This window comes from Hemibagrus wyckioides, linkage group LG02 (genome assembly GCF_019097595.1).
Source record: "Hemibagrus wyckioides isolate EC202008001 linkage group LG02, SWU_Hwy_1.0, whole genome shotgun sequence".
Lineage (NCBI taxonomy): Eukaryota > Metazoa > Chordata > Actinopteri > Siluriformes > Bagridae > Hemibagrus > Hemibagrus wyckioides.
Window position 1 is genome coordinate 25,613,554 of NC_080711.1, and position 15,172 is coordinate 25,628,725.

A 15,172-nucleotide genomic window follows, 5' to 3' on the forward strand; every position below is an offset into this window, starting at 1 on the left:
TCAAAAGAATATAGAGTGATGCTGTAAGGTGAGTTTATGGCTCATAAATATTTGTTAATTTAGCATTTTTCTGGTTTGGTAAACATATAGTGTGAGCAAGCAATACTTCACACTGAGTGTAACATGAGTTCAGTATTTACGGCTCTAACACCAGGAGTGAACAGTTGAGTATTCAGGTGAGGGCTCCCTCTGGTGGGAGAAGTGGAGAACAGCAGGTGGAATTCTTACACAAGCACGTGCTCTGAATAATTTTCATCAACTTTACTGATTCTGTGTTTGATATCCGTGGTCAGCTGATGGCCTGTAACATGAGTTTAAGTAGAAGACTTAAGCTTCTACTTCCCCACTTATTCCCACTTAATCCCCACTTCTGCTCTCAATCTACACTGTGAGAACAACTATGGCACAGAGGAGGAGAATAATCATACACCCATGATCACAGCAGCCCAGGTGTGCGGAGAGCTGAGGAGGCTCCGTCCAAATAAAGCTGCAGGTCCAGATGGAGTATCTCCACGACTACTGAAGGCCTACGCAATGGAGCTGGGAGACCCTTTACAGCGCATCTTTAACCTGAGCCTTGAGCAGGAGAGGGTACCTCAGCAGTGGAAAACATCCTGCATCATCCCAGTCCCAAAGAAACCACACCCTGGAGAGCTGAATGACTTCAGGCCAGTCACCCTGACGTCTCACATAATGAAGACCATGGAGTGGGTGATGCTACACCACATCAGGCCACAGGTCCGCCACGCCCTCGACCCTGCAGTTTGCATACCAGGAGAAGGTGGGAGTGGAGGATGCCATTACCTTCATGCTACACAGATCCCTCTCTCACCTGGACAGTGGCAGTGGGGCTGTGAGAATAACATTTTTGGACTTCTCCAGTGCATTCAACATCATCCAGCTGCTGCTCCTCAGAGACAAACTAACAGAGATGGGAGTGATCTCACACCTGATCACGTGGATCACAAACTACCTGACCGGCAGACCTCAGTATGTGAGACTGGGGGATTGCAGGCCTGACACTGTGGTCAGCAGTACTGGGGCACCACAAGGGACTGTTCTCTCTCCGGTCCTGTTCACCATCTACACCTCAGACTTTCAGTACAGCTCAGAGCTCTGCCACGTGCAAAAGTTTGCGGATGATACTGCTATCGTTGGCTGTATCAGGAAGGGACAGGAGGAAGAGTACAGAAAACTGATACAGGACTTCGTTGCGTGGTGTGACGTTAACCATCTGCACCTCAACACTACAAAGACCAGGGAGATGGTGGTGGACTTCAGGAGGCCCAGGCCTCAACCTGAGCCTGTAACTATCAACGGGGACTGTGTGGAGTTTGTCAAGACCTACAAGTACCTTGGAGTACAGCTGGATGAAAGAATGGACTGGACAGCCAACACAGACGCTCTGTGTAGGAAAGGACAGAGCCGGCTGTGCTTCCTAAGAAGGCTGGCTTCCTTTAACATCTGAAAAAAGCTGCTGCACATGTTCTGTCAGACTGTTGTGGTGAGTGCCCTCTTCTATGCGGCAGTGTGCTGGGGAGGCAGCATAAAGAAGAAGGACGCCTCATGTCTGGACAAGCTGGTGAGGAAGGCAGGCTCGATTGTAGGCTCAGAACTGGACAGCCTGACATTGGCAGAGAGGAGGACACTGAGCAGGCTCCTGTCCATCATGGACAATCCACTGCATCCACTGTACAACATCATCTCCAGACAGAGGAGCAGCTTCAGTGACCGGTTGGTGTCACTGCCACAGACTGAGGAGGTCGTTCCTCCCCCATGCCATGAGACTCTTTAATTCCACACGGGGTGGGAGGAGTCAGTGCTGACACTACTCTCTTTATATGGAACTCTCACTACACTCCGGTTTATACAGAACTCTCACTACACTCCGGTTTATACAGAACTCTCACTACACTCCGGTTTATACAGAACTCTCACTACACTGATTTGCACAGGACTCATAAACACAGTTTTTGCACATCGAATAGGTCTGTAACCTTAAACACTTATTCTGCACATTACTTATCTTGTTTTTCATCTCATTCTCCATATTTATTCCAAAATCTATCTATCTATCTATCTATCTATCTATCTATCTATCTATCTATCTATCTATCTATCTATCTATCTATCTATCAGATACCTCTTTCAGGGAAATGTTTCTGTCATACAGAATAAGGCAAATTCTCTGTGATGGCACAGTGACTGACGTGTTTGTGGGAATCTTCTGTAACTCTTGGGAAGAATTTATGAAAATCATTATTTTTTGTTGTTTAAACTGGACACATTTTAATGTACAGAAAAAAGACAAAGCTGTAAGTTGTATTACACTTTAATTTCTTTGAAGATTATGAACCCTTTTTGGTCTTGTACCCGTACACAGCCATGCTGATACAGAGTCGTAACAGCACCATGTTACTGTGCACTTATACAAGAGTTTTACTAACAATAACAACATTATTATTAAATATGTTCCAAGAACATCACTTCAAGAGCTAGAAACAGCACCTGGAGCAGTCTGGATTTTTAAATAACACACACACACACAAACACAAACACACACACACACATATGTTTGCATTTGTAATGCATTTCTTATCAGGACTGTGACTCTGACCCTCCTCAGGTATGGAGTTCTCAGGGTGGAGCCGGAGGACAGCCAGCTTCGTCCACATGGATTGCCATGGAGGCCACTGACACTGCGATTATTCTGGAGGACATCATAGCCCTGGATGGAGTTGAGAACAAGAAGAAGAACACTTTCAAATGCAAAGGGTTTTCTTTCCTTGGGACTCAAATCACTAAAGCCAAAACTGTAATCACTACAAAATCTTCTGATGTGTTAATCACTATGTTTTTGTAGGTCTGTTGTTGACTTTTGTGAGTTTAAAAAACCCTTTATTTAGTTTTTTTCAGTCAGGATGTGTTCCAGATGTTCGTGATGGTGAACAGGACTGTCTTAGGTCTGTAGTTGGAGTTTTGTGTCCAGGTCGATGAGTGACTGATTAAAACAAATCCCTGTAACTAAAAGCTCTGGTGTTTTACTCAGTATGTCTTCAGTGTGTTTCTAATTACAGAAGTGTTACAGTGTGTTTTAATCATTCACCTATCAACCTTTTAGTTTTAAAAATATTGATATTTTGTAGATTTTACTTTTATATTTATATTACTAAATTAATAAACTAAATTTTTCTTAATAATTTTCTGAAAGCATTAAAAAGTATAAATGGCCACGAAATTAGCCGTAAACACTTCCAAAGAAAATTTCGTGGATCAGTGAAGTCACGAATCGTGAGACGCAAATCTGAGAGGTATTACTGTATAGTCATTTATACCTGACAGGGGAACTGGGGGATTATCAATAATTAATAAACTTTAATAAAGATGCGTCACTAAGCACTTTTCTAAACAATCTATAGTTATCTTATTTTCATTATAAAACACAGATCAGAGAAACTTTCAGGCATTATTTATTATTATTATTATTATTTATTATTATTATTATTATTCACAATTTTATTAACATGTTCTTAACAATTTGTGACTCTTCAATGTAAAATTCACTGCACTATCTGAAACTGTAAATATACTTGAATTAGACATTACTCAGGTGTGTTTACATTCGGAGAGATAAAAAGCTTTATAAATGTCTCTTTAAACAATATAAATGCAGCTACTGTATGAGGGGAAGATCTCAAATGAACAGCTAATGACTGAACCCCAGTGCAGTTCAGCAGAATGATGCAGATGCAGCAGGAAGATAATGAAGTGATGACAGAATGTCAAAGTCTTTAGTCTCTTACAGCATTAACATTTAACCTTTAAGATTTCAGGAGGAAGTGTTTATAGCTTAAAGACTGTAATCATGCTCACTGCAGGTCAACATGCTGGTCAAAGTATAAAGGCTGCTCTAGAATTTCCAGATTCTTGTTAAACTCTGAGATTCCTTTATGCAGATGGTCATGAATCTTCTCCCAGGCCTTCACCTCTGAGTGCCACAGAACTGATCTGGAGCGATTGAGCTGAGCCTCTTCATTTTTGCTTCCTTTGGACAGACTGATACTGTTTTTACAGATGGAATACACATCCAGACCAATAAAGAAGGCATTTATGCATATGAACCCCACCCTGACTGTCTTTGAAAGGGCCACAGGAGCTCCTTTAGCCAAGTTTTTTGAGAGAGCTTTTACAGATGAAGCTTTTCGTAATACTTTTCCTGCATGTTTTCCCAATTTCACGGTTTCAAATAGCATGTTAACATTATTAGAGTCTTCTAAAGCTTCATCCCTGCTGGCCACTATATCCATACAATCTAGGATCTTCTGCACATCTTCCTTAAATCTGCTGTATTTGTCCTTGGTGGTTTTTTTACAACGACTTTTGACTGCTATTTTAGCGATGCCTCGAGCAAGACTATTGGTGCCACAGGCGACTCCGAGACCAGCTGCTGTGATTGTGAGACCCAAAGATGCTCCTGCAGTCACAGGAGCAAGAGCTAAACCTGCGATGGTCAAAGCACCTCCTGCAATACCGACTGAACTTCCAGCCACAGTGGAGATGTTGGAGCCCAGCTTCATCTTGTCCAGCTGATCTGCAGCTTCATCTAAATCAGACAGGAACTGAAGAATTCTGGAGTGATGCTCACTGAATATGAGGATGAAGTCTTGGGCCTTATTATTAAATAGGAAAGTCAGCCTGAACGACTCGTCCATCCTGTAAAGAAAAGGTTCTGAAATATTCATTTGTCCACTGTAAATATCAGTCACAACATGAATTAGAAGAATCTCACCAGAATTCTCATTGTGCAGAAAAAGATATTCAGAATAAAAAGGAAGTGTTTTTACCTGATTTTAGTTAGCTGGAGTAAATGATCATACTGTTTCTGCACAGACACCTCGGTCATGTACAAATGAAATTTCCCATTTATCCATCTGGAACATAATACACATGATTTTAACCATCTAAACCATGTACAACATCAATTCTGCACACAGATGTTCCCTCTGGGAAACATTTTCTCATAACCAATCATGGTCATAATATTTTACGAGACAGACTGGAAGAATTCATTGTCGGTGAAAATGAAAATTTCTGTTAATGTGAACAGTAAAGCAAGTGGAAGATGAAATGATCTCCAAAAGGCATAAAGTTACAGACGACACATTTTCTTTATATTTTAAACAAAACCTTTTTTTTCCATCTTTTCCATTTTTAAATAACAGAAAAGGAAAAGGGCCCACAGCAAAAGTTTGTGCACCCTGCATCATTAACCTAGTAGCATCCCTTAGGCAGCTTGTAAACACTTTGTATCCAGCCAAGAGTCTTTCCGTTCTAGTTTGAGGGATTTTTCACCCATTCTTCCTTACAACTGTCCTCCAGTTCTGTGAGATTTCTGGGCACTAACTGCATACACTGCTCTTTTGAGGTCTATACACAGATTTTTAATGATGTTTAGGTCAGGACACTGTGAGGGCCATGGCAAAACCTTCAGCTTGCGCCTCTTGAGGTTGTCCAATGTGGATTTTGAGGTGTGTTTAGGATCTTTATCCATTTGTAGAAGCCATCCTCTTTTCAACTTCAGTTTTTTTTTTACAGATGGTGTTAGGTTTGCTTCCAGAATTTGTTGGAATTAAATTGAATCCATACTTCCCTCTATCTGTGAACTGTTCCCCGTGCCATTGGCTGCAACACACCCCTAAAGCATGATCGATCCACCCCCATGCTTAACAGCTGGACTGGTGTTCTTTTCAAAAAAAATTCCATGCCCTTTGTTCTCCAAACATACCTATGCTCATTGAGGCCGAAGAGTTCTATTTTAACCTCATGGGTCCACATGACTTTTTTCCAAAATGCTTGTGTAAATGTTCTTTTGCAAAATTCAGACGCAGGAGAGGTTTTCTTCTGATGACTGTTCCAAGAAGGCCATATTTGTGCAGGTGTGGCTGAACAGTGGAACAGTGTGCCCCAACTTCAAAGTCTGCCAAATCTTCCTGGAGATCTTTTGCAGTCAAATGGGGGTTCTGACTTGCTTTTCTGGCAATCCTACAAGTAGTTCTTCTGAGAAATATCTTGGTCTTCCAGACCATATCTTGACATCCACTATTCCTGTTAACTGTCATTTCTTAATTACATTCCGAACTGAGGAATCTAGGCAACTGCTTAGAGGAACCCATGGCTGCTGATTGTTGGGACAAGGTTAAAGGTTTCTGGGTATTTATAAAGCTTTGAAATTTGCATCACCTGGCCTTTCCTAATGATGACTGTGAACAAGCCATGACCCTAACAGGTGAATTAAGGTCTGATACCTTGGTCTTATCTGAGAGCTCAAGTCTCCTGGGGTTCCCATACTTTTGCAGGGTGCTGTTTTCCCTTTTTCACTCTAAAATTGTTATGCCTTTCGGAGATCATTTCATCTTCCACTTGCTTAACTGTTCACATTTACCACTGTATTAATGATGCCACTGTATTAATGATGGCTTTCTAATGATTAATAATTTTAGTTTGGTGTCCCACAAGGCTGTGATTAACACCTGCTACTGGCCTGTAAGTAAGGCCCTTCTCATCTGACCAGTTTGTCAAATGCTGTGAATGTCAGTGTTATGCCTTAATGGATCATTGTCTGTGACCAGTGCCTCGTTTTGGATAGCCCTCTGACCTGATCTTCATGACGTACCGTGTTTAATTAAATAACAGAACAGTTCTTAATAGTTTGTTTTTTAGGATGAATTTGACCAGATAGTTTGAACTGAAATGCAAATGAAATTAAACAAATTGTGAGACTCACACTGATGTATCATGTCATTGGTTAGATTTGGAGAGAAAACACCTTTGAGTTTTGAGTATTTTGCTTTCTGATTTTGTAAAAACTCTTTACTGTTTTCAAGAAAAGAAACAAACTTGCGCGATCTTATCGCTCTTCTCCTAATTCTTTATACGAGTTAAATTCCCTAATTTGTGTTCTTCACATGTTCATTTATTTCCCTGATGCAGGGGATAATACTTCCCTGATTCCACTGCTTTAATCAGTCCATCTTAGATAATACTGCCCTGATTCCTCAAAGTCTCGTAATCCCCAAAGTTCTGTTAGTTATTTAACAGTTGTGTTCATTTTAAGACTCCTATTCACTTCCAGTATATCCCTGATTTAAAAAACAAGTCTACATGAAAGGAGAGAAGCTCCTGTGACTGATACTTACTCAGGAACACCTTCAGAGCCTGAGATGTACTTGGATCTGCAGAAAGAAAACACAGTTTGTCAGATCTGTTTTGGAGTGATTCTAAACCTACATGCTGTAATCAGAAGGATATGGTCAATACTTTTTCTCCATCTTCTCACAGATCTGCTGAGTGACCTGGATGTATTTCTCCAGCTGGGAGGCCAGGACTTCCACATTGCTGAGGCTCGGCTGGAAGAAAGCTCCTGCGTCTCTCTTGAAGTGGACGAGGAGTGGACACACCATTCTGGCTGCAGAGATCACCGAACGTACGGACATGGAACTCACTCCCTTTGGCATGAAGCTCTCGCCCATGAAGACGAACAGTGACGTGACAGCAAGCTTCTCCACTGCATCCAGGAAGTGTTGGAGTTTCTCCAGACCTTCTAAAGTATTCTTCAGAACTTCTCCCAGCTCCTTCTCCAGCTCCTGCCTTCTGGAATCTGCTGTAACCTGAGTAAAGCTACTGCGCATGAATTCACCAAAAGCTTTGGTCTTGTCCTCAGCCTTCTGAACATGCTCAAACTTCAGAGTGATTTGATCGGCCCGGTCTTTGATGTCTCTCATCATCTCCAGCTCAGTCTCTCTCTGTAAGGTCCATTTGGACTCTCTGTCACAGAACTCCTTCACAGTCTCAGCGTATTTGAGAGTGTCTAAGATGTAGTCACTCATCTGCTGCTGCAGTTTCTCTCTGTGATAAAAACACATCACTCAATCAGGACAAATTCCTGAAGCTGTCCTACAAACTGAGCTTCAAACCTGAATCATCACAAGCTGCACATGATAAAGGGGAAGTTTTACAGAAGCACATGAACAGTGTGATAAAACTGAATAACCTTCATGAAGAATGTGATGTTTTCTTCTCATTAATTAAATTAGAAAAACTAAAAATTAAAGTAAAAAAAAAAACAGATTTAAAAAAGCTTATGAAAATTTTAATGATCAGCCCAGATTTGCAAAAAACTCAATGTAAATGCAAAGGCTGAAGAACAGCAGATTACAACAGCAGAATAACAAAATGTTTAAAAGCAAATCCACATTAATTTAGGACAAGTGCAGTGTTTATGTTGTGAACATGCGCAGTACAGAACACATGATCATTACATTTACATTCCAAACTTTACACTTAACTCACAAACCTGGTGTTGGAGCTCATCTTAATCAGAACTGTAGTTATTTCTTGCTTCTACTTCTTCCTCAGCTCTAAATCATGTCATATGGATCACTTCTTCTTCTTCTTCTTCTTCTCTCTGGAATAAATATGTTTCTGCTCTCTAAGTTTCCCTAAAAGGACTGGGACATGTTTGTCGAAGTTTTTTCCAATTTCTTTACAAACTTTTAAACTATCAATGTTCTGTATCTCTGTTTTCATAACACAGGATGTGGTGGCGTGTTAGAGCAAAAACAAATGATGTGATAAGGTTTCAGTTTCCGTCTTTAGATGCAGTAAGAATCAGATCTCAAGGAAGCAGGGTAAAAAAACACACCTTAAGATTTCATTAAAAAAAATCTAATACATAGTCTAATAAAAAAAGGGAAAAAGCAAAGTCTCCGATTCTCTTCCCTGAAAAACAAGTTCACAGCGGTTAATAAGTCCAAACGTTCTTTTCTGAATGAGAATCGATTCATTAAGAATCATTTTGCTCTCATGCTGTCGTATCGCTATTTAGAATATTTAGCAACTGTATATAGCTACATTTACAATAGTACACAGTTGTGAGTTCTTTGAATAGGAAAAGCACTCTAAACTAAAAAATAAAACTAAACTCTAGGCCCTCACTGACTGCAGATCAAATTCAGTCTTTAAAAGTATAAAGGCTGCTCTAGAATTCGCCGATTCTCGTTAAACTCTGAGATTCCTTCATGCAGATGGTCATGAATCTTCTCCCAGGCCTTCACCTCTGAGCGCCACAGAACTGATCTGGAGCGAATTAGTGGAGCTGCTTTGTTTTTGCTTCCTTTGGACAGACTGATACCACTTTTGTAGATAATAAACATGTCCAGACCAATAAAGAAGGCATTTACAGTTATGAACCCTGCCCTGGCTGTCTTTGAAAGGGCCAGAGGAGCTCCTTTAGCCACTGGTCTAATGTCAGGAAGATCTGCAGCCAGTTTTGTGATGCTCCGACCTGCTTTAGCTTCCTTAAACCCCATATTAGCTGCCTTCGCCATCACCACCTCACTTCTGAGAGCTTTTACAGCTGAAGCTCCATCCACAATAGCATCAATACTTTTGCCTACAGCTCCAGCTGCAGCAGGCAGTTTCACAGCTTCAGATTGTGTGGTAACACCATCAGGACCTGCTAAAGGAGCCTCAGTTCTGGCCACTTCATCCATATAATCTAGGATCTTCTGAACATCATCCCTAAATCTGACAAAGTTCTTTTTGGCCTTTTTCGTTTGGCGACGATTGACTGCCATTTCAGTGATACTGGTAACGATGGTGTTAACGCCGCTGGTGACTCCAAGACCAGCTCCTATGATTGTGAGAGCCAAAGATACTCCTGCAGTCTCAGGAGCAAGAGCTAAACCTATGATGGACAAAACACCTCCTGCGATACCGACTGAACTTCCAGCCACAGAGGAGATGTCAGAGCCTCGCTTCATCTTGTCCAGCTGATCTGCAGCTTCATCTAAATCAGACAGGAACTGAAGCATTCTGGAGTGACGCTCACTGAATATGAGGATGAAGTCCTGTGCCTTCATATTGAACAGGAAAGTCAGCCTGAACGACTCGTCCATCCTGTAAAGAAAAGGGTCTGAAATACTAATAGCAACTTTGACTGATCAAATAAATAAATAAATAAATAAATAAATAACCTGATTTTGGTTAGCTGGAGTAAATGATCATACAATTTCTGCTCCTCATTCATGATGAAATTTAATTTCAGTGAAAGTTTCTCATCTATCCATCTGGAACGTAATGCATTTGGTGTTAAACATATAAACATAAATTCTTCACAGGGATGTTCTTTCTGGGCAACATAACCACTGACGGTCATCTGCTGTCAGCAAGATAGCATTTAACTACAAGCTAGTTTCTGTTTATTCTAGTAAGTTCTGAGTCAGGTTTCGTGACAGCTCAGTGTGTAAGCTGTGGACAAACTGACCAGCAGGTCATCAGTTCAAATCCCAGTGCTAACACATTGCCTCTGCTCACCCTGGAATAAGACCCTTTACCCTCAACTGATCAGTTGTATAAATGAGATACTTTGCTCTGGACAGGACGTCTCTTCTGTTTTCTCAGATTGGGACAGCCCCCTGATCTGATCTGAGCTCTTGATGTACTGTGTGTATTATTATGACTGTGGTTCTGTTTGTCAGGATGCGTTGACCTGTTTTGTGTATTTTGTGATTGCTGTAATAAACCTCTGGTGTATGGATCCTAACCACTCCTTTAAGTCTCCCTCTTTACACTTTCTCTGTGTATAATTACTTACCTGGCTGTTAGCTACCACTACCATGATGATGATGATGAAGAATGCAGAAGTAGAACAATTTCTCATAAATTATAACTAATTAAAAATGCAAGTATCCAGCCAATTGTTTTTCATTATTATCCACAAAGTGTGGGTGTGGCTGCTGGTGTTCACTCTAATCCAGCAGGAGTCACACCTGATTCCACTGCTTTAATCAGTCCATCTTAGATAATACTGCCCTGATTCCTCAAAGTCTCGTAATCCCCAAAGTTCTGTTAGTTATTTAACAGTTGTGTTCATTTTAAGACTCCTATTCACTTCCAGTATATCCCTGATTTAAAAAACAAGTCTACATGAAAGGAGAGAAGCTCCTGTGACTGATACTTACTCAGGAACACCTTCAGAGCCTGAGATGTACTTGGATCTGCAGAAAGAAAACACAGTTTGTCAGATCTGTTTTGGAGTGATTCTAAACCTACATGCTGTAATCAGAAGGATATGGTCAATACTTTTTCTCCATCTTCTCACAGATCTGCTGAGTGACCTGGATGTATTTCTCCAGCTGGGAGGCCAGGACTTCCACATTGTTGAGGTTCGGCTGGAAGAAAGCTCCTGCGTCTCTCTTGAAGTGGACGAGGAGTGGACACACCATTCTGGCTGCAGAGATCACCGAACGTACGGACATGGAACTCACTCCCTTTGGCATGAAGCTCTCGCCCATGAAGACGAACAGTGACGTGACAGCAAGCTTCTCCACTGCATCCAGGAAGTGTTGGAGTTTCTCCAGACCTTCTAAAGTATTCTTCAGAACTTCTTCCAGCTTCTTCTCCAGCTTCTTCCTTCTGGAATCTGCTGTAACCTCATTAAAGTTACTGCGCATGAATTCACCAAGAGCTTTGTTCTTGTCCTCAGCCCGGTCTTTGATGTCTCTCATCATCTCCAGCTCGGTCTCTCTCTGTGAGGTCCATTTTGACTCTCTGTCATAAAAGTCCTTAACAGTTTTTGTGTATTTGAGAGTGTCTAAGAGGTAGATGATCAACAGCTGCTGAGTCATTCCAGAAATGGAGGACATTTTCAGTCCCAGCTGTGAAATTTCAAATAAACCATGAGCAAAAATACTAAATCATGCACGTGTTGTGTAAATTGTACTTTCCCTGACAGAAAATATGAATACAGCTGCAGAAAAACTGGTTCCAAAATATTATTTAAAATATCAAATAGCCTTCAAGCACCCCCTAAAATGGCTTTTTTCTCTTGTCCCAACTTCCTGATGACCAAATTGCATTTCAAATATAACAGTTAAAATAAGTTTTAAATCTCCTTTTTTTGGTATGCTTTTGTTGATATATGTCTCTTGCAATTGTTATAACATTGTTTAAATGATCAACACATTTTAAATAAATGTAATTATGCCCTGAATTTGTGTCCCACAACATGCACTCAACCCTGTTACCAAAACCATTTAGCCTGGCAGAGTAAGAGAAAAAAAAACTGAGTCACATGAAACAGAGGAATTAACATCATCAAGCCACATGCTAACACCACGGGGAGACCAAAGGTAAGTCCTCTCTTCTATTTTTCATATTTTACCAACCTTTCCAACCTTTCAAGTGAGGGTGTCACTCTAACCAATGCAACTCTGTTACTCATATTATTAGAGTAAGGCAAAAAATGTTCAAATATTTTTTTCTTTATTTATATAACTAAGTTTGACCTTGACCTTGACAGTAATGCTACATTCCACAGCTAGCATCTATTCCAGAGAAAAAGCTAAAATTAGCATTGATTTGCAACCTGTTACTGTAATTAGAGTAACAGGGTGGCACTACAGTAACAGGGCTGAATCTTACTGAGTACAATCTTCTTTGGTATAGCTTTGAGGATGTGCTGAGGCTCATTCCTCCCCCAGAGAATGTTACCTCACGCCATATGGCCATCGCAAGAGAGATATGGGATACGCTGGCCAGCCACGAAAATTAAACATGAACATTATAACATCTGCTTTCTAAAATATGGACCAGTTCATACTGTTCAGTCCTGTTTTTGATGATTCATTTTAACACCAGGTCATCAGCCTAGTGTAACATGGCTATTTTTTATGTATGTCCGTATGTCCGAATATTTGATCAGATCCAGTTTGTGGTCTTGTTGATTATCATTCATTCATACAGAATTCATTCTCTTGAATATTATTAAATAACATTTGTTCTTTATCACATTTATGTCATGATCTACTTCTTCTTCTTCTTCTTTGGTCTTTTCCCTTCAGGGGTCTCCACAGTGAATCGTCTCTCTCCACCTATCCCTATCTTCTGCATCCTCAACACTTACACCCACTAGCTTCATATCCTCATTTATTACATCCATATACCTCCTCTTTGGCCTTCCTCTTTGCCTCCTGCCTGGCAGCTCCATGTCCAACATTCTCCTACCAATATACTCACTCTCCCTCCTCTGGACATGTCCAAACCATCTTAATCTGTCATGATCTACAATCAAAAGAAATGTATCCAAGTAACCCTGTTACTTTAATTTCAACCCTGTTATCATATAATTTTTCCATAAAATAATCTTAAATGCTTTTCTAAGCTTGTGAGGGTTTAAGCTATTGTCATTTTAAAAGTTTCAGTGATTACATGCATATTGTGTTTGAGCAAATATTTGAAAATAAATAATTAAATGAGTAAAAATAAAAGTGTGATTACCAAAAAGTTGAGAAAGATAGGTTTTAAAAGTTGTTTATGTTAAAATAAGACAAGTCTTATCTGAAATTAAATGAGAATTCAATGTGAATATGACTTTCTTTACTTAAGGGTAAAAGATTTATTAAGCAATATTTTAAAATCTACTTTTTTCAGGTTTCTGAGTATTTGTAACAGGGTTGCACCAGGCAGAGCACACAACAAATAAAATATCTCATAAAAAGTGTACCTTTGATGTTTGAGCTGGACAAATCAAATTATTTGACAGATTATTACTTGTTTTTCTTTAATACATAACAGCAAATGATAAAAATAAAGGTTAAATTTTTCAAATGTTCTGGTGCCTAAATTGTCCTCTAATACTGGAATGTCTCTGCTGCAGTTTCTCTCTGTGATAAAAACACATCACTCAATCAGGACAAATTCCTGAAGCTGTCCTACAAACTGATATATAAATATACAGTATACTGCTGTAGTTTTATCTGACTTCATCATCATTTACCTATGAACTAAAGGAATGAGGCAGTGCAGGAACCAGATCTGCTTGTTCAACCGCTCTGTTGATCAGCATTACTCAGATTTTAGAGCCTTCACGCTTACAAACTTTAAGATCTTATTTCCTCATGGAACTGAAATGTTTTTCTATGAACTTTCAAAGTAAATCTGTGTACAGATAAATATAGGATAAATACACTGTGTGTGTGTGTGTGTGTGTGTGTGTGTGTGTGTGTGTGTGTGAACAGAACAGTAGTGAGATGACAATAACATTTAGATTTCTGGTATTTGGCAGACAGACTTATCCAGAGAGACCCACAATTTATCTCATTATATATAACTGAGAAATTGAGGATTAAGGGCCTTGCTCAGGGGCCCAGCAGGGGCATCTTGGTGGACCTGGGATTCAAACTCACAGCCTTCAAATCAGCAGTCCAACACCTTCACCACTGAGTACCACATCCCCCTCATACCACAATAACATTCCATTACTGAGATCATTCACTCTACAGCACTATTATAACTAGAAGAGTTTTATTATTAGCTGAGTTGTTGAATCAGTTTTAATACAGAGAAGATTTTATTGTAATGGACAAAGTCTTGTTTGATAAATCAGATTTTTCAAGTGTAAACCACTAACCTGATTTAATGCTCCATTAAAATCAAAGCTGTGGATTTTCCTGATTCAGTTCCTCCTCAGGTCTAAATGTTGGAATGTAGATCACTTCTCTGTGGAATAAAATATTTCCTCACGCGGAGTCTTGGTCAGTCAGGTGGATGCTGTGTTGTTTTCTTTGTCAGCAAATTTGATCAATAAAGTTAGTTTCTATCATTAGTGATATACAAACACCATTTTATCTCTCTGATCACTTTCAGTCCCAGAAAATGTCACAATAAACGATTATAGACTTTCGAACCCTAACTCTTCTCATCAGCTCTCCTGACAGACTGACCTCACAGCAGCTCTGGCTCTTTACCAAACGACTCTTTTAGGTGAGTCAAAAGAATTGATTCACAAAAATTGTTTGTTTGTTTGTTTTTATCATTTTATCTTCTACACTTTGACATTCTTATTTAGATGAAGCAAGTCACAGCAAGAACCGATCACTAGTTAGGGTAAAAATGAAGCTAAACTGCAGCCTATAGAATTTTACTGATTCTGCTGAGTGAATCAAATGAACCAAAACACTTTGACTGATTCAGTTCACTTGTTTACTCGAAACCGGTTTGTTGAGAAAAATGAATCATACCTTTCACTTTCTTTTCTGTGTGGGGATTTTAGATCACATTCCAAATGGCTGCATGTGATTTTACAGAGAATTAAAGCTGTTAAAGCTAGGTT

At 39.8% G+C, this 15,172-nt stretch overlaps 2 protein-coding genes across 2 annotated transcripts; both read right to left on the reverse strand.

The window, feature by feature from the left end:
• Positions 1-3,454: 3,454 nt before the first annotated feature.
• Positions 3,455-8,493, reverse strand: LOC131365756 (uncharacterized). Its single transcript, XM_058409560.1, has 5 exons — positions 8,354-8,493; positions 7,318-7,905; positions 7,197-7,232; positions 4,845-4,931; positions 3,455-4,713 (listed from the first exon to the last, which is right to left on the reverse strand). The coding sequence occupies exons 1-5, from the start codon at positions 8,368-8,370 to the stop codon at positions 3,870-3,872; spliced, it is 1,572 nt and encodes a 523-aa protein (XP_058265543.1). The 5' UTR covers positions 8,371-8,493; the 3' UTR covers positions 3,455-3,869.
• A 523-nt stretch (positions 8,494-9,016) lies between these two features.
• LOC131365746 (apolipoprotein L4-like) lies at positions 9,017-14,926 on the reverse strand. Its single transcript, XM_058409548.1, has 5 exons — positions 14,471-14,926; positions 11,143-11,717; positions 11,022-11,057; positions 10,035-10,127; positions 9,017-9,957 (listed from the first exon to the last, which is right to left on the reverse strand). The coding sequence occupies exons 2-5, from the start codon at positions 11,703-11,705 to the stop codon at positions 9,018-9,020; spliced, it is 1,632 nt and encodes a 543-aa protein (XP_058265531.1). The 5' UTR covers positions 11,706-11,717; positions 14,471-14,926; the 3' UTR covers position 9,017.
• Between the last annotated feature and the right edge of the window lie 246 nt (positions 14,927-15,172).

What these genes read in the sequence shown, in the direction of transcription:
- LOC131365756 (XM_058409560.1), bottom strand. An exon ending in TGTGAGAAGATGGAGAAAAA is followed by an intron (nt 7,233 to 7,317) that starts GTATTGACCATA and finishes TTCTTTCTGCAG; the next exon opens with ATCCAAGTACATCTCAGGCT. An exon ending in GGCTCTGAAGGTGTTCCTGA is followed by an intron (nt 4,932 to 7,196) that starts GTAAGTATCAGT and finishes ATTATGTTCCAG; the next exon opens with ATGGATAAATGGGAAATTTC.
- LOC131365746 (XM_058409548.1), bottom strand. Translation starts at nt 11,705, where the DNA reads ATGTCCTCCATTTCTGGAATGACTCAGCAGCTGTTGATCATCTACCTC. An exon ending in TGTGAGAAGATGGAGAAAAA is followed by an intron (nt 11,058 to 11,142) that starts GTATTGACCATA and finishes TTCTTTCTGCAG; the next exon opens with ATCCAAGTACATCTCAGGCT. An exon ending in CTCCAGCTAACCAAAATCAG is followed by an intron (nt 9,958 to 10,034) that starts GTTATTTATTTA and finishes TTTTCTTTACAG; the next exon opens with GATGGACGAGTCGTTCAGGC.